Genomic DNA, 19,788 nt, shown 5'->3' with positions numbered 1-19,788 from the left:
TGCATTGATTTTATATCCTTCCATGTTGCTGAATTCCTGTATGAGTCTGGCAATTTTAGGCTGGAGTCTTTTGGATCTTCCGTATAAAATATGTCATCTTTGAAGAGAGAGTTTGACTTCTTTGCCAGTTTGAATGCCTTTTCTTTTTGTTGTCTGATTGCTGAGGCTAGGACTTCTAGTTCTGTATTGAACATTAGCGGTGAGAGTGGACATCTCTGTCGTGTTCCTGATCTTAGGGGACAGGCTTTCAGTTTTTCCCCCATTGAGGATGATGATATTTGCTGTGTGCTTTTCATATATGGCTTTTATAATACTGAGGTATGTTCCCTCTATTCCTACATTGTGAAGAGTTTTAGTCAAGAAAGAATGCTGTACTTCATCAAATGCCTTTTCTGCATTTATTGAGAGGATCATATGGTTCTTGTCCTTTCTTTTATTAATGTAGTATATCACATTGATTTATATGCAGAGGTTGAACCTCCCTTGCAGCCCAGAATGAGTCCTACTTGGTCATGGTGAATAAGGAAACTGAGATTTTAATACAAGGTCTACCTTGTTAGCCACTCATTCAGATTTTTAAAAACTGTTCAGACAGACAAAATGTGTTTGTGGATAAAACATAGCTTACAGGCTGCCCATTTATAACCTCTTCCATTCTTTAAAAGTTTTCAATTCTTTAAATGTGAAAAACTGGCTAGACAAGATTGGGTGGTTTCCTTTACATATATATAATAAAAGTAACCAAGCCAAACAAACTCTGTAAATTGAGAATACTAAAAAAAATTATTAAGAGTATAACTTGATTCTTCTTCCATTAACACCATAGTTTTCCTTAAAGAAAATAACATTTATGTCTTAAATATTTAATAAGCCTGAAATGGACATTGAAAGCTCCTTGAAGGTAAAAATTGCCATATACTCCTATAATGCCTAGGAAATGTTCATTAAATATTGTTGAGTTGAAAATCAATCAGTATGACAATGAAATGGTAATTGATCTTGAAATACATTTTAAGTTTAAATTGTACAAATTTGATTGTAGGCTGGATTCTGTCTTGATAAGACCTTAGCGGTTGACTTAAACCCTTTTGGGCTTTACGTTTTATACAATAAAATGAAGGCTTTGGATTAGAAGAATATTCCAGGTGCTAAAATTCTAAAATTATTTGATATTTTTTGATAGTATGAAGGCTGCTTATGGATCTACCTGGCTTTTTTATTTTTATTTATTTCTTAAAGATTTTATTTATTTATTCATGAGAGACAGAGAGGCAGAGGGAGAAGCAGGCTCCCCACAGGGAGCCTGATGCAAGACTTGATCCCAGGACCCCGGTATCATGCCCTAAGCCAAAGGCAGATGCTCAACCACTGAGCTACCCAGGTGTCCCTATTTATTTTAATTTTTAAAAAGATTTTATTTATTTATTTGAGAGAGAGAGTATGATTGGGGGAAGGGGTAGAAGGAGAAGAAGGAGCTGACTCCTCACTGACCAGGGAGCCCAAGGTGGGGCTTGATCCCAGGACCCCGGGATCATGACCTGAGCCAATGGCAGACACTTAACTGACTGAGCCACCCAGATGCACCTATTTATTTATTTATTTATTTTAAGATTTATTTATTTACTTTTCGAAAGAGAACAAGTGGGAGAGGCAAAGGGAGAGGGAGGGAGAATCCCAAGCAGACAACATGCTGAGTGTGGAGCCCTATGTGTAGCTTGATCCCAGAACCCTGAGATCATGACCTGAGCCAAAACCACAAGTCAGATGCCTAACCGACTGAGCCACCCAAGCACCCCTATCTTTTTCTCATTGATTTGCTTTTTGAAAATCCCCTTACTATAAATTCAGTTCATTTTCAGGGCTCTGTTTTGTCCCATTGTTCATGGGTCTGTCATTATGCCCATCTCAAACCATCTTGAATACTAAAGTGGTTTTTTGTTTGTTTGTTTTTTATATATAAGCTCTATGCCCAATGTGGGGCTTGAACTCATGACCCCAAGATCAAGTTTCTTGCTCTACCTACTGAGCCAGCCATGTGCCCCACTGTAGCTTTTTAAGAAGTCTTGAAATTGGTAGTATAAGGCCTCCAAGTATCTTCATCTTTTTCAAAGTTAGTTTGATATTCTATATCTTGTATATTTATATAAGTTTCTGAATCAACCTGTTGTTTCTACCAAAAAGCCTGCTTGGTATTTGCTTGGGACCTATAAATCTTTTTGAAGAGAACTGACATCTTAAAATATTGAGTCTTCTGATCTATGTATGTGTTTTTTTATTTATGTCTTTTAAATTTTCATCAACATTTAATAATTTTCAGTATATAGGGCTTATATACCTTTTGTCAGATTTATCCCTAAAAATTTCATACTTGCCATGCTAGTGTAAATGGTGCTTCCAAATTGTCAGTTCCTATTGTTGCTAGGATATGGAAACAATTGATATTTTTATTCCAGTAACTTTTTAAAATGAAATTTGCACACAACAAAATGAATAAACCTTCCTATGCAACTCAAATGAGTTTTTAAAATAATATATTTATTTTGAAGTACTTTATTTATTTTTAAAGATTTTATTTATTTATTCATGAGAGACAGACAGACAGAGAGAGAGAGAGAGGCAGAGACAGGCAGAGGGAGAAGCAGGCTCCATGCAGGGAGGGACTCGATCCCGGGTCTCCAGGATCACTCCCTGGGCTGAAGTCAGAGCTAAACCACTGAGCCACCCGGGCTGCCCTACTTTGAGATTATAGAAAAGCAGTAAGTATAGTACAAAGAGTGTTCATATACCTCATATCCCAACTCCCCTGTTTGTGTGCGTGTGTGTGTGATTTTCTTAATTGTAGATATTTTGATTTTGGTAGAGGGATTACCATGTAATGCAATAAAATCTGCCTTTTTATTTCTATGCTCAAAGTCTCCTTAAAAATATTTTTCTGTGGAAAAAGATGATAGGCTCTGGATTTCATGTTTGCATGTACTCTCCAAAAATTAATGCCAGATTGACAGGTTTGTAAAAATTTACTCTAGGTAGCAGTTTCAAGACAGCCATGTATCCCCCTGAACAATGCTCTCTGGTAAGTTACTAATAACAAAAATCTGCAAATAAGAAATTCTGAAAAATTTGATGAATCAAGAAATAATATTGCCTGAGAGACCTGAACCAAAGATTTTTATTAGGCTTCTCATAGTCTTAATAAGAATTTACTCCTGTGTTATGCTTTTGGATATGTGCTCTCAAAACAGTTTTCATGAATCATTAAAGCTTTTCATTTACTCCTTTGAAATAAAGTATGCATGACAGATTTTCTGTGGTTGAGAAAAATAGATTTTAAAAATTAGCTATTTATGGATTATTTTTTAAAAATGAAAAGGACAAGAGTTCATCCATTTTACTATTAATATGTTTCAGAGCATATGTCACAATCAGAAACCAATATTTATAAATTAACTATTGCCTATACTTTATTTGAATTTCCTTAGTTTTTTATCTAATGTCCTTTTCAGATCCAGGATCTCATTGTGATTATCACATAGTCATCATTTTGTTTTAGACTCCTCCTGACTGTGACAGTTTCTCAGACTTCTTTTTGATGTTCTTGAGAGTTTTCAGTAGTATTGGTTATTTTGTTCAGTGTCTCAGTCAGTGTGTAATGTTTTTCTAATGATTAGAATGATTCATGGGTTTTTGACAAGAAGGCCACAGAGGTATAGAATGCCATTTTTATTATGTCATATCAAAGCTATATACTATCAACATGTCTTATTGTTGATGTTGGCCTTTGTTTAAGCTATTCTTTTGACCACTTTCATGCTATATACTTTGGAAAGAAAAGCAGCCAAACACAAAAGGAATGAGGGATTGTGTTTCACTTCCCTGAGGTTTGAATAGAGAAAACATAAGTTATTTGGAAATTTTCTGTATGGGAGATTTCTCTCTTCTCCAATTATTTATTCAATCATGTATTTATATCTATGCAGACTCATGTATATTTATTTTGTATTTTGAGTTATAATCTAATAATTTATTTTGTTGCCCAAATTGTTCCAGCTTTAGCCATTGGGAGTGCTTTCATTTGGTTCCTGTGTCCCTTCAATTGATCTTATTTTTTGTATTATTCCTATATCCTATAACCTTGCTAAACTCATATATTAGTTCTGGTAAGTTTTTAAAAGGCTTCTGTATGGTTTTCTATACAGATGATCATGTAGTCTAGGAAAAAAGGCAGTTTTACTTCTTTTCTAAACAGAATGTCTTATTTTTTTCTTACCTTGTTGTGTTGGCTAAAACCTCCAATACAATGCTGAATAGAAGTAGTAAGAACAAATATCCTTACTAAGAGACAAATGACAAATGAGACAGACAAATGTCTCTGTCTTAGGGACAAACAATGTTTGTTAAACCAATCTTCATACTTGGTCACAGTGTACTTCTTAAATATTTTTTGTTAAACTGTGAGTTACAGCTTACCTTGTGAAATCTGTGGATAGGTTGTAATTGTATTTTATTTTGTCTTTTAATGATTTATTTGAGAGAGAGAGTGTGTGTGCACATGTGCACATGTTGAAGGGTGGGCGGTGAGAGGGGAAGGACAGAGGGAAAGAGAGCCTGATGTAGGCCTCAGTTTCACAACCCTGAGATCATGGCCTGAGCCAAAATCAAGAGTTGGCTGCTCAACTGACTGAGCCACCCAGACTCCCTGTGGTCACTATTTTAAAAGAACGAAATAGAAAATATCAGACTATATTAAACTATTGTTCTGTGAAATTTTCATCTTGTGTTTGTGTGTCTGTATGTAACAGACTGTAACATAAAGTGTATTTCTTGACCTAGCTCATATCAACATTTAAAAAAATAACTAGTTCACTTTTTGACCCTGAAGATAATATAATAGGTAGTGCAAGAAAGCAAGTAGCCCAAAGAGGAGAGTGCCAGATTCAGAGATACACCCGGGGTGAAAAAATGGGGTTAGACAATGGAGAAAATGAGGAAATATGTGTTTCTTTAGAAAAGCCTAATCTGTAGGGGTGCCTGGTTGGCTCAGTGGTTGAGCGTCTGCCTTGGGCTCAGGTCGTGATCTGGGGTCCTAGGATTGAGTCCCGCATCAGATACCCCACAGGAGCCTGCTTCTCCCTCTGCCTATGTCTGCCTCTCTTTCTGTGTCTCTTAATAATTAATAAATAAAATCTTTAAAAAAAGCGCCCCATCTTTTTTTTAGTTTTTGTTTTTTTCCCCCTAAGATTTATTTATTTATTTATTTGACAGAGAGAACAAGTGGGAGGGGCAGAGGGAGAGAGAATCTGAAACAGACTCCATGCTGAGTATAGAGCCTGATAGGGGGCTTAGTCCCAGACCCCGAGATCATGACCTGAGCTGAAATCAAGAGTCAGATGCTTAGCCAACTGAGCCACCTAGGTGCCCCGTTTCTTAGTTCTGAGTGGAGTGATCTTTATGTCAACATGATGAAACTGATGAACAATGAAAGGATGTAATTAGTTGCAGATTAATAACTTAATGTTCCTAGCCAAAGGATTTGGTAGTCTTTCAGATTTGGGGAATTCTCTCCAGAAACTTCCTTTCTTATATGACAGCCTCAGGAAGAAAAATCTACGTTTAACTGGGGTTCCTGAGGGCACCGAAAGGGACAGAGGTCCAGAATATGTATTTGAACAAATCATAGCTGAAAACTTTCCTAATCTGGGAAGGGAAACAGGCATTCAGATCCAGGAAATAGAGAGATCCCCCCCTAAAATCAATAAAAACCACTCAACACCTTGACATTTAATAGTGAAGCTTGCAAATTCCAAAGATAAAGAGAAGATCCTTAAAGCAGCAAGAGACAAGAAATCTCTAACTTTTATGGGAAGGAGTATTAGGGTAACAGCAGACCTCTCCACAGAGACCCGGCAGGCCAGAAAGGGCTGGCAGGATATATTCAGGGTCCTAAATGAGAAGAACATGCAGCCAAGAATACTTTATCCAGCAAGGCTCTCATTCAGAATAGAAGGAGAGATAAAGAGCTTCCAAGACAGGCAGAAACTGAAAGAATATGTGACCACCAAACCAGTTCTCCAAGAAATATTAAGGGGGACTCTGTAGAAGAAGGAGGAAGTCCAATGGAACAATCCACAAAAACAGGGACTGAATAGGTATTGTGATGACATTAAATTCATATCTTTCAATAGTAACTCTGAACATGAATGGGCTTAATGACCCCATCAAAAGGCGCAGGGTTTCAGACTGGATAAAAAAGCAAGACCCATCTATTTGCTGTCTACAAGAGACTCATTTTAGACAGAAGGACACCTACAGCCTGAAAATAAAAGGTTGGAGAACCATGTACCATTCAAATGGTCCTCAAAAGAAAGCAGGGGTAACCATCCTTATATCGGATAAGCTAAAGTTTATCCCGAAGACTGTAGTGAGAGATGAAGAGGGACACTATCTCATACTTAAAGGATCTATCCAACAAGAGGACTTAACAGTCATCAATATATATGCCCCGAATGTGGGAGCTGCCAAATATATCAATTAATAACCAAAGTTAAGACATACTTAGATAATAATACACTTGGTGACTTCAATGTAGCACTTTCTACAATCAATAGGTCTTCTAAGCACAACATCTCCAGAGAAACAAGAGCTTTAAATGATACACTGAACCAGATGGATTTCACAGACATTTACAGAACTTTACATCCAAAGGCAACTGAATACACATTCTTCTCAAGTGCACATGGAACTTTCTCCAGAATAGACCACATACTGGGTCACAAATCAGGTCTTAACTGATACCAAAAAATTGGGATTGTCCCCTGCATATTTTCAGACCATAATGCTTTGAAATTAGAACTAAATCACAAGAAGAAGTTTGGAAGGATTTCAAACACGTGGAGGTTAAGGACCATCCTACTAAAAGATGAAAGGGTCAACCAGGAAATTGAGAAGAATTAAAAAGATTCATGGAAACTAATGAAAATGAAGATACAACCATTCAAAATCTTTGGGATACAGCAAAAGCAGTCCTGAGGGGGAAATACATCGCAATACAAGCATCCATCCCAAAACTGGAAAGAACTCAAATACAAAAGCTAACCCTGCACCTAAAGGAGCTGGAGAAAAACAGCAAATAGATCTTATATGACTTTAATATGTGGTCTCAGGGGGGCAGCCTGGGTGGCTCAGCGGTTTAGCGCCACCTTCAGCCCAGGGCGTGATCCTGGAGTCCTGGGATCAAATCCCACATAGGGTTCCCTGCATGGAGCCTTCTTCTCCCTCTGCCTGCCTCTGCCTCTCTCTCTCTCTCTGTGTTTTTCATGAATAAATAAATAAAATCTTTAAAAAAAAAATGTGGTCTCAGGGTACTTTGTTCTCTTCTAGAAATACTGTTTTGAATAAAATCAAGCTAAAGCTATTAAATTTGCTTAAAGATAATTGGTTCGTGTAATATCTCTTCATGTACAGGGAGATTTAATCCTACGGATTAAATACGAGCTAGTGATTTCAATTAGCATTTCATAGTTTTTTTTTTAATTTTTATTTATTTATGATAGTCAGAGAGAGAGAGAGAGAGAGAGAGGCAGAGACATAGGCAGAGGGAGAAGCAGGTTCCATGCACCGGGAGCCTGATGTGGGATTCGATCCCGGGTCTCCAGGATCGCGCCCTGGGCCAAAGGCAGGCGCCAAACCACTGCGCCACCCAGGGATCCCAGCATTTCATAGTTTTGAATTGGGCCCAATTTAGGAGCATGGAACAATAATGGAAGAAGAATCTTTATGGTATCTTTAAGTTCTAAACTATTGGATTTGTGTTACTCTGACAGTCATATTTTTTATTTGTCATCTCTGTACTCAAATAGTGTTCTAGTTTCAAATTTCTGAAGGAAAGAATCTGATTCAATAGCCTAGATGCCTTTTCAGTTTCTAGATCAATTCAGCTCTACCCTAGGAAGTAGGTCTTAGGTGTGTACCTTTCTCCTTTGTGTGAGAGGATGGAATCAGTGATAGCTGGGCAGCCACCCTGAGAGGGGTTTGTTATTAATAAACAAATTAATTATATTAAATTGTTTAGTATTAATAAACAATTAATAAACAAGTTATTAATAAACAAGTTAGTTAAATTAAGTAATAACAGAATTGAAAATCAAATTATTGACAGATCTTATTTTCTGAATGCTTAAAATTAATCCTTTTTCTTTAAGTCAGTGGTTCTCATTAGCCTTTTTTGTTTCTAAAAGCCCCATTTGAAAATATGATAAAATATCTTGGACTCCTTTAAGTCCATCCAGCAACGTCAGATTATAAGTGCGTACTTTAAGTTTCATAATCAGCTTAACATGCATTGTTAAATTCCCTGTAAAATCTAGTTGTTCAGCCTGTAGCATGAAATAGCACAGAATAGAAATGATTATTTCTAGTTACAACTGTTATTTGAGAAAATAATTGTCAAGTAGCAGAGCGAATTATTACGTTTAGAAGAATGGTAGGCACTGACCTGAATCTTAAATAACATATATAGTAACAGGAACCATAAACAATTTTAGGACAAGGTGAAAACTCAATAAATGAGTATTTATTTACTCATGAGGTTAGAGAAGAATGTCACAGGGTTTTAGCATTTGAATGCAAAGAGGTAAGCACCTAGATTGGGATTGGGAAAGGGTTTATAAACTGTTAAGATTCTTTTGAATTCTAAGATTTTATGGTTCTACCCCCAAATAGTTGTATTTAACGTAGAGATGGTGCATTTCAGAAATGTTTCAGGTTGCTTTAGCAAAGAAACCAACTGTATTTTCTTTTGTTTTTATGATGTAGCTATAGAATGGATCTAATGAAAGTTGAAGTAGATTATGACTAAAATTTATAGCAGCATCAGATAAAATTTACACTTTCTGATTTATGATCTGCATACTTAGTGTTTTATCAAGTCTCCCAATTTTGGGGGAGGAATTTTCACTACTCATTATATTAAGTCTCTATGTTCATGTTCTGATTTAACCTGTGTCTTTGTATTAATAATAATGAACACTGAATTTTCCAATGTATTAGGGACAGTTCTAGCATTTTATTTATTCTAACCAGTTAACCCTCAAAAAAGCCCCATGAAAGTAGATATTATTTTGTTATCTCCATTTCACAGATAAGGAAACTGAAAGTGAAGCATATAGAGGTTTATAGAGGTTGAATAGTAAGTGGCATTTTTATTCTTGCTGAGCTAGAATTCTTAATTTATGGCCTGTTTCCTTAAGCAAATTATAAATCTTCGATTTGGGGCTTACCTTTTTTGTTTTGTCATGAGTGTCTACTTAGCACTGTGCCTTGCATGTAAGTTAGACTCTAATAGTTATGTATTGATTATAAAATGCATAATCTGTGTCAAACACATTCTTTCCATTTGCCAGGAAATTTTATTCCTCTAGTTAGCTATATTTGTTGTTATTGAAAAAACTAGTAAATGTATTTTCATGTGTAATGTGTAATTAAAGAAGATTTTGGATAAAATGGAAGTCTGTTTTCATATTTTAAGTATGTTTTCAAATTGTTACATTGTTAAAATTTTATCATTTTCAGTGATGCTTTCAATTACATCAACCAATAAAATATATACATTCACTTTAAAATTTATTCAATAAGATACTAATGTTAGAGTGAAGGATACATGTTTGTTTTAAAATAAACCTCTTTGCCTGCCATAGTGTATGTAGTAATGAAACCGTGTGTTTCTAAATTTTGAAAATAAAAAATACTGGTAAGAGTTGTGCCCTTTTTACTATATCATGTGACTTTCTTCTGTGCTGTTGTGACTTTGATATGTTCAGGTCAATGAACTTTCTCCTGTATCTTCATTTTGAGTCTTTATTAACAGCAACTTTGGTTTTATATGTAGGCTATGTTTCATTTCTCCCTTTATCTCCCCTCCCTTTATCTTCAGTAAATAAATAATTATCCAGAGTTTAATTCATTGACTTAAATTTCTGCCCTATTTTTAAAAGTTTGGTTTTAAAAGATTTATATAACTCTTTAGAGCTTGAAGGGTTCTTTAGTGGATTGGAAGTGGTATTATTTCAGATAACAATTCTCTTTAGGATCAGGTCCTTCTCAGTTATAATATTCAGCAGCATAATATAATTATCTGAGGATTTCAGATGGCAGTTTAGTTCAAAGAGCTGTAGCAACACTTGGAAAAAGTACCTCTTCCAAGCCTTAATGCTATTTTGTGAGCTTCCCTCCCTTTGTTTGCCTAGTATACAGTTAATGAAAGTCTGCTTATCTTTTATTATTAAATTATGACGAATTGGCTGAAAATCATTCTCCAGTTTCTGTTTTTGGAAGAAACATAATTAATAATTGACTGGGACATGTTTGTGCAAAACTAGAGTATATGTAAATTAAAGTCTAACATATGAATAATGGAAGATAAATAATTTGATATTACTTACCTGATGTAGGGACTAGCTTTTTAATGAATGTAAGTTACCAATATATCTTCTGATTTCTATTTAAAATAGTTTACTAGATGAGCAGTATTCATATGTTTTCCAGATTAGCTCCATTACTTGACCATTTTAAAGTCCTATTTGGATAAGCATGAGCTTTTTAAAAATTTTTTTCCAGATTTTTATTTATTCATGAGAGACACACAGAGGCAGAGGGAAAGTAGGCTCCCTGCAGGGAGCCCAATGTGGGACTTGATCTCTGGAATCGGCCTCACGCCCTGACCCAAAGGCAGACACTCAACCGCTGAGCCACCGGCTGTCCCAAGCATGAACTTTTGATATTCCTTCAGTTAAAACTGTAATCAGTATCCATAATTTAATCTAAATTGAAAGAGGGGAGGAAGAAGAGAATTCTTATTTGGATATGTTTTGTACCAGATGTTTCAGATATTACCTTTAATCCTCACTAAAATCGTTTGAGGTTGGTATTGTTTTCCCCCTTTTACAGATGAGCAAACTGAGGCACAGAGGAACCACAGTAAGTGGTTAAACAAGAATTAAGATTTCCCTGACTTTAAGGCTCATGCTCTTTGCAGATGTTGTGTCCCTTTTGTAAAATGAACTAAATTGAAGGTAGAATCTTTTGTTAATGACAGGTATTTTATTTATTTATTTATTTATTTTATTTATTTATATAAAAAGATTTTATTTACTTATTTGCTTGAGGAAGAGAGAGCAAGAGAGAGAATGCAAGTGGGGAAGAGGGAGAAGCAGGCTCCCCGCTGAGCGGGGAACCCAAGTTTAGGCTCCATCCCAGGACTTTGGGATCATGGCCTGAGCCAAAGGCAGATGCTTAACTGAGCCACGCAGGCGCCCCAGTGACATGTATCTTAGTCTTTCCGTCTTTTACTTTTACTCTTGCTACACCTGTCTTTTTGGGTTTCTGATGAACTTTTGTCTCTATAAAAGTGATATATGTTCTTTATTAGGACATTTAACCGTAAGGGAAAGTATAAAGAAGAAGAAATCTAGAATCTTACCAACCATGTGTACTTTTGATATTTGACATTTTACAACATTTTTTTACATAATTGAAATCACAGTAATGTAATTTTAAACCTTGAATTTTCACCATAATATAAGCATTTTCTTATTATTTCTCTTTGGACATTTAAGTGCTCTCACTTTTTCCCCTCTGTAAATATCATTGAGATAAACATCCTTTTTTTTTTTTTTTTTTTTTTGAGATAAACATTCTTGTATATACCTAGGCAAGTTGTTGCTTGGTTTCTTCACTAACCCCTCCTACATGCACACCCACACCCACACACCCCTTCTTGCCCAACACTAAGGATAGGTATAGTAAGATGTTGGTTACTCAGATTAGTCTCTGTCCATCTGTCCCTGTCCTTTCTCTCTTCTTATCTTCCCCTTAAGTATGCTTATAGTATTTTTGAGTATAATTAGGTTCATTTGTTTCAATTTGCTTTCATTTTTAGGTGCTTCCCCTCTTACACTTTCTCATTTTATTTTTTACACACATAGAGTATTAACAGGCTTTCCAACATCAGAACTATTCAGGGCCAACCCCTCTTCACCCATATTGCATTTGCCATCTTCTAATCATGGATTTTGCTCTAGCAGTTGTCTGTCCTTACTGTACCATCAGTAGTTTTTTTTCTGCATCATTGTCACTAGCATACCAGCTTGTTTTCTCTTACCTTAATAAAGAAAACAAAACCTGAAAGCAACCTAGTTTTTCTCCTGCCTTACTGGTTCTTCTTTTTTAATCTCCTTTATTGGTTTCTTTCACAGTTCTTAGCCCCTTAGGGGCCTCTAACCGCAGTCCTTGAGCCATCTGATTTTTTGTCTCCATCTTGCAACTGCAAATACCATCTATAACATTGGTGATTACCAAATTTGTATCCACACCCACCGAATGAGATTTGAATATCTACCTAATTGGCATGTCTTGAATATCTAATGGGCATCACTTAATTAAACTATTCAAAGTCTAAATTCTAGTCCTGAATCCCAAACTTATTTCTCCCTCTGTTTCTTTAACCTGAATAATGGTAACTCTGTCCTTCCATTTACCCAGACTAAAAACCTTGAAGTCATCCTTAACTTCATTCTGTATAATCAAATCCTGTTGGCTTTACCTTCAGAATATATCTAGACTATTCCCTTTCTACCATAACACTTTTTACTCTTCTATCTTGATCCAGGGCAATGTCTTCTCTCACTTGGATTGTCGCAGTAACTTCCTACTGGGCCGCCTGCTTCTTTCCACATCCTCCCTTTCATATATTCTCAATAGAGTAAAACTTGGAAAATTAAAGTTTCCAGGGGTGCCTGGGTGGCTCAGTCTGTTGAGCGTCTGACTCTTTTGAGGTTTTGGGATCGAGCCCTGCATTGGGCTCTATATTCAGCATAGAGTTTGCTTGAGATTCTCTCTCCTTCATCTGCCCCTTCTTGCTGTGCTGGTACAGGCAGGCACTCATGCTCTCTGTCTTTCAAATAAAAAATGAATAAATCTTTAAAAAAAAAAAAGTTTCCTATTCTAGTCAAAACTATCTCCAATTAGTCTCATTTTTACTAAGAGTAAAAGCCAGAGTCTTTAGAGTGGCTTTAAAGGTCTCACATGATCTGGCGCCTGTTACTTCTCTAACTTATCTCCTTTCCTCCTACTCTTGCATTTCTTTGCAACTTCCTCCAGTCAGATTGACTGTGATGTTTCTCAGATATGCCAAGCATGTTCCCACCTCAGATTTTTACCCTTGCTTTTTCCCTTGGCCTAGAACATTCTTCCTCTAGATATTTGTATAGCTACTTTACTTGCTTCAGATCTTTGCCCAAATGTTATCTTTTCACTGAAGGTTTGTTTTTCTGTCCATCCTTTTAAAAATTAAAAGGTCCTCTGCTTGCACCTGCTATCTTACTATTTTGATTTTTCCCCTCCATAGTCAGAATCTGACATAATATATCTGGCTTATTTTTTCATTCTCTGCAGAACCGTGTCCCCTTAGGCCCCATGAAGGCAGAGGTTTTTATGTTTTCTTTATTGTCATATTCCCATTGTCTGTTAATTTATAGGTATCATTTAAGATTTAATGAATGAATGATTTAATGAAATGATCAAGGCCTTGTAGAGTCAGTCCCTTCTTTGTCCTTTCTGATTTATCTTCTACTCTCATGGCCCTCTTGTATTTTATGCCATGCTCTGTCCAGCCTGAAAACATTTGTGTTTTATTCCTACTACTTGGAATACTTTCTTCCTGTCTCCCTTCTTTTCCTTGCCTAGTTAACTTCTACCACTCATTCTCAGATATAATCTCAAAAGTCCCTGTTTTCAGAGAAGCTCTAGATTAAAACCCTGTACTGTATTCTCTCTTAGTCATGCTTTTTGGTGTTCGGTCTACCACCCGAACTAGAACTGCATAAAGGCGGGGACTCCTTGAGTGTACTGCTTGAGTGTACACTCCTTGAGTGTACATATGTCCAAATAGTGAATTCTCAGTAAGTACTTAGTGAGTGCTCCCTTCCAGCTGTGATGGTCTGCCTCGAGGTACTGGCAGGCCATTCCTATGTGATTAGGAGTGAGAGCCTATCAGGAAATGTCATAGTACTAAACCAAATATGATTGATGGGTAAGTGTAACACGACCTAGCATCACTGGTCAAATATGGGTTACATGTGAATTCTGTATTTCTCAGTTCACATTCTGTGAGATGATATGAATCCCAATAAAATGTGCCTCATGAAATTCTGGTGTAGAGTTAATGGGAAGCATGAAATGAAGCACGTGTATATTGGTGATACTCTCGTTGATGTGTAGAGCGTGTAAATAATCAGAATATTTTGTTACTTTATTTTTTTATTTTTATTTTTTTTATTTTGTTACTTTAATATTTAGTTTCAAAAAAGGTAAAAGACTGGCTGATAAATCTTGTTAGCTGGTAGTTAATCTTGTCAGTAGTTTCATTTTTGAAAAAAAAAAAATACCTCCTGGGCAAAGTTAGTGGATTTTCACTTTTTTAGGGTTTTTCTTTAAAGTCAAATGAAATATTACTTTGTTCCTGCATCTTCTCAGTTGTTTCTTCCTTATATATTTGCCCTTTCCTTTCCTACTTGGTGACATTTGGCTTTATGTTCAAGGATCTTTTTACAGTCTTTGCCCATTTTTGGTCTAGTCATAACCACCTTGCTAAAGTAAATGGCCGCATGGACACTTGTGCCATTTGCCTTCTTTTGCTGTACTTGTTCAGTGGAGATGACGTATTTCTTCCTGTAAACCTGGACTGCTTTGCCAATCTGCTGACCTTTGTAGTGTTCTCGTACACCCTGAACTTCATCCTTTTGGATGGGCATGGATCGAACATTGTACTTCTGTCTCAGCTCTTTGGAAAGAGAAGATATAATCTTCCTGTGAATGTAGTAAGGTGCATTTAAATATCTTTTACGATTCTTGCTCCAATCAGAAGTCACAAAAGGATTGAACTTCATTTGGCTGCTGGTGCTTATCTAAACAGTGAGAATAAAAGTGGTATTGACCCTAATGTTTTATCAAAGGAATTAGATGAAGTAGTAATGTTTGCATGCAAAGAACCTCGTACGCAATAAACCCTTGGAAAATGTCCAGTATTGTTTTAACTATTACTGTCATTTCCATTCTTTTTTAAGTTTAAGAATTTTCATTTTTAATTCATCACAGAGAATCTGTATTCTTAATTAAATAGCTTTTAGGGTCCAGTCTCCTATATGACTTTTGGCACTTTCACTAAGCACTTTATACTTTATTTATTTTAACTCCTACAGAAAGGATAAATGGTATTTGTACAGCCAATCTGGATTGTAAATAATTGGTATTTTTAAGTCTCATGTTAGAAAACACCAAAATTGACTGCCAAGTAGAGTTGCATAATCTGCTTCCTCAGAGACCTTTTAGAAAAAGATTTGTGTACTCTAATTTATTCCTGAATAATGTGGGTCAATTTTTGAAGCTAGGAATCTCTGGATGATTCTAAAAGGAGTATTAATATCCTTTGATATTGTTCTTGAGATAATGAATGGGTAGTACTTGCTATTGCTACTTCTAGAGGATCCCCTTATTCCCTTAACCTTCCTGTTAAGGTTGGTTAGTAAAATAGAAATATTCTTATGGTCTGTAGCAAAGTAAACGAAATGTGATTACGGAATGGTTTTGAGTTAGTTCCACTGCCTTGCATAGTACCTGGAAAAAGTGGATGCTACTTATTATTCATAAATTTGAAAGGCAGTTAAGAACTAGAGTTTGATGTATATGGAAATATGATATTCACACGTATGCTAAAAACACTGTAGGCTTTGTATAAGAGAGCAATGAAATAAGAGAGTTCAAAGTGATAACAAAAGCTTATTGAAAAACTTAAAGTAGAGACTGTCAACTGAGATTTTCTGTTTCTTTGTGCTGCTGTTACATTTTTAACGCTCTGTACATTTGCAAGAATGGGGTACAGAAACTGACGCTAAAATGAATGTCAATATATATTCTCTTTCAGATTTACTAAAAATTTATCTCCTGACAAGATAAATCTAAGTACTCTCAAAGGAGAAGGTGAACTGAAGAATTTGGAGTTGGATGAAGAGGTGCTCCAGAATATGTTGGATTTGCCAACATGGCTTGCTATCAACAAAGTTTTTTGTAATAAAGCATCTATTAGGGTGAGACTTTGATATCTGTGGAAAGCATTTCTGTTCTCTCTTTTTTTAAAGATTATATTTATTTATGAGAGACACAGGCAGAAGGAGAAGCAGTCTCCATGAGGGGAGCCTGATGTGGGACTCGATCCCTGACCAGGGATCATGCCCTGAGCCGAAAGCAGACTCAACCACTGAGCCACCCAGCCTCCCTCTGTTCTCATTTTTAAATTTAATTCCTATCTCTTTAATATTTTGTTTATATCTGTAAAAAAACATTTTATTAATATAATTTAAAAAGACAAATACCTATGTCTAAATAATTGCATGAATGTGTGCCAGATGAATTTAATTGAAGTCATATATTAAGATTAATTTGTAGTTTAAGTTTTATTTAAAATTTAATCTTAACATTTAAATAAAATTATTGGTAGTTATTAATAAAATAATTGGCTAAATTTGGCACATATTCAAATATTTTTATAGGATTTATTGTTAATAGGGGCAATTTAAATTTGTACTAAGTAAACATTATTTCAAATAAAGACATGAAGCCATAAATCCTTAATTTTATTCTGTACATTCTACTTTTACTTGAAATTTTATTTCTTTTATTCATTTGTTTCTTCTTGAAGATTTTAAAATTTTCTTTTATTATTATTTCTCCTTATTAAAATTTATTCCTGCTTACCTTTGACGCTAATCATATATCATATCACTTCTTACTCTTAAAGACCAGTTTTTAAAAGGAAGTACTTAGAATAGAAATACCACATGAAGGACACCTGGGTGGCTCAGTGGTTGAGCATCTGTCTGCCTTTGGCTCAGGGCTGGATCCCAGAGTCCTGGGATCGAGTCCCACATCAGGCTCCCCTTGGAGATCCCGCTTTTCCCTCTGCCTATGTCTCTGCCTTTCTTTCTATGTCTCTCATAAAGTCTTAAAAAAAAAATACCACATGAGTAATGTTTCATAAAATTAAAATTAAAATTAAAATTGGACTGCAAAGAAATGATTTTAGAAAGGTTCCTGTATCATTTGATGGTCACTTTTATCTTCCATAAACTCAAATACCTATTAAAATGTGACTTTTTAGTGTATGTTTGAACGTTATTTGAAATTGCCTACATTTTACATGCGTGGCCTCACCTTTGTATGTTTCTTGAATATCTACAAAAAGATTGGTCAAAATTTTATTTTTAAACTTTTTAAAAGATTTTAAGTAATCTCCACATCCAACATGGGGCTTTAACACATGACCTCAAGGTCACCAAGAGTCACACATTCTTCCAGCTAAGCCAGCCAGGTGCTCCACGGTCAGAATTTTAGAATTAAAAAAACTGTTCAATGAATGAAAGACTGATTATACTCTGCTGGGAAATCTTAGTTTAAATTACAAAATTAAGAGGCACCTGGCTGGCTTAGTCAGAAGAGCACGCGACTCTAATCTCAGGGTTGTGACTTCAAGCCCCATGTTGGGCATGGAGCCTACTTAAAATTAAATTAATCACGAAGTTAAAATGTTTTTTAAGGTCTGGGGGAAAGCTTATGAGGACCTAAAATTCTTATTTTAAAAGATGACAGAAATTTTGATTAATCTTATACAAAATAGGTACATCCAATTTTAAGAGTCTGCATGAGTTGCTCAGTTTATTACTTTGCAATTTGAGAAAAAGTCATCTGATAAAATTTGGTATGTCTGTCACTATATTTAGAGAGCATCTATATTGATTGCTAGTTTTACATTATTTTTTGATGATTGATTTTAAAGAAAAAATTTTGTTTGTCTTTTTTTGGTAGATTCCATGGACAAAATTGAAAACACATCCCATCTGTTTGGTGAGTTCTGACTTGCTTCAGAAATAAACATTTATGTATGCATTTGATCTAACTACTCTGCTAATGTTAATCTTTTGTTTCATAGAAACACAGTCTTCTGGCTTTTCTACAAATTGACTTTCATTTTATTTGGATGGTACTTAGTTTTTCAGCCCTTAAATGAGAAGTGTGACCTTTAAAATGGGAAGGTCTTTATAATTTTTCAGATGTATTATGTTATAAGTTGGTATATTTTTATTCTGTCATTTAGCTCTTCATTGACGTATTATGACAGTCTTAGTAACATTTAATTCAAACTTGCTGTGTTTCTGATTTTATTGATCTACTAAATTAAATAATATACACCTGAATATACTTTCTTTTTTTTCTTTAAGATTTTATTATTTATTTAAGAGAGAGAGCACAGCACGTACCCAAGTTGGGAGAGGCAGAAGGAGAGGGATAAGTAGGCTCATTGCTGAGCAGGGAGCCCTACACGGGGCTTGATCCCAGGACTCTGGGATCATGACCTGAGCTGAAGGCACATGCATAACTAACTGAGCCATCTAGACACCACAATATACTTTCCTTTTTTTAAGGAAAATTGAACAAAGATTGGTCATTTGGTCATTTATTGATTCATTCATTCCACAGATATTGAGCACCTTCCCTGTGCCCTAAGGGAACTTAATATTCTTATTGAGAAGACCAACAAGAAACAAATAAATAAGACAATTTCAGATAGTAAATGCTATATTAAAATAGAGAATGAAGAATGAGTGAGTTACACTAGTGATGACTACTAAGGATATTTGATCTTTAAGCAAACTGTTACCTTGAAAGAAATTTTTTATTATGATAATGTTTATTTTCACATTTCTTGCATATTTCATATTTTTCATTGTTAAATGTCTTAAATCTCAAGTCTTAGACTGGGATAAGCTTTTAGCTCCTTAAATACCATTTATTAATACATAATCTCATTTAGCAATTAATAATGTCATACATTCTTGGATTAGAGATTGCACTTCTATAAAATCTGATGATTTCAGCAGCATTTGGCAACTTGTAGTTTGTCTTATACTCCTATATGCCCACAGCTTTCTTATCAGATAATAAGTGCCTTGAGAAAGGACTGAGTATGTTGTTTTCTCTTTTGGTATTTGTCTTTCTAGACTTTTATAGAGACATTTTAAAAGTGACTCTGCTCACTTATTGATTACTTTGTTCCTAAAGAAATGAAAGAGAAAATAGTGTTACATAATATTTTTATAATATACATAAAATATCTAATTTTTTACATTTTTAATGTATTTTTATTAGTCCCTGGATAAAGTAATAATGGAAATGAGTACATGTGAAGAACCACGAAGTCCTAATGGCCCATCACCAATTGCAACTGCTTCGGGACAAAGGTAAGTTATTTTCATTAATTTACATGACTCATAGTGAAGAGAGTTCTTTTCTGTAGTCAGTCAGCTCTGTTATCTGTAGTAATGGAACATAAAATTTCCTAACCTCAGGCAGCCTCTATTTGAGTCACCTTTTCCCATCAGACATTTTCCAGTTGTGGTATTATGTTGCCAAAGTAGCAGAATTGGTTTTTATCCTTTTTTATTCATTTTGCTTTCCTTGATGTTAAATAGTAATGATCAACCAAAAGCATTCTATAAATCAGATAATCTCTTAGTCTGAATAGTTTCTTTGCCTTTCATTTATTCTGTGCATCAGTGGAACTTTTATGACTCTTAAGAGTTAAGTTGATGCCTTTAAAAATATAGGCCTTTTGGCCCAGAAGGCCTATATTATATTAAATATAGAATGCTCACATTTTGTACAAATTGAATTTTGATAGATAAA

The 19,788-nt window shown here is 35.1% G+C and overlaps 2 protein-coding genes across 4 annotated transcripts in view; one reads left to right on the top strand and one right to left on the bottom strand.

Moving 5' to 3' along the window:
* Positions 1 to 19,788, top strand: part of BLTP3B (bridge-like lipid transfer protein family member 3B) — a 96,859-nt gene that overhangs the window by 19,384 nt on the left and 57,687 nt on the right. For all 3 annotated transcript variants that reach the window (XR_012005970.1, XM_072773254.1, XM_072773255.1), the window contains 3 exons: positions 15,974 to 16,136; positions 17,911 to 17,949; positions 19,252 to 19,343. Coding sequence is in view for 2 of the 3 variants with exons in the window: in XM_072773254.1 (XP_072629355.1) it covers positions 15,974 to 16,136; positions 17,911 to 17,949; positions 19,252 to 19,343 (294 nt within the window). In the remaining variant the exon portion in view is untranslated. The remainder of the gene's footprint in view (positions 1 to 15,973; positions 16,137 to 17,910; positions 17,950 to 19,251; positions 19,344 to 19,788) is intronic.
* Positions 14,538 to 14,939, bottom strand: LOC140602214 (large ribosomal subunit protein uL24-like). Its single transcript, XM_072771574.1, has one exon. It carries the CDS (start codon positions 14,937 to 14,939, stop codon positions 14,538 to 14,540), a length of 402 nt encoding a protein of 133 aa, XP_072627675.1.

The sequence above is a fragment of the Canis lupus genome, chromosome 13 (assembly GCF_048164855.1).
Source record: "Canis lupus baileyi chromosome 13, mCanLup2.hap1, whole genome shotgun sequence".
Lineage (NCBI taxonomy): Eukaryota > Metazoa > Chordata > Mammalia > Carnivora > Canidae > Canis > Canis lupus.
Note: the sequence above shows the minus strand (reverse complement) of the source record. Positions and strands in the feature narration are given on the sequence as shown.

What these genes read in the sequence shown, in the direction of transcription:
- LOC140602214 (XM_072771574.1), bottom strand. Translation starts at nt 14,939, where the DNA reads ATGAAGTTCAATCCTTTTGTGACTTCTGATTGGAGCAAGAATCGTAAA.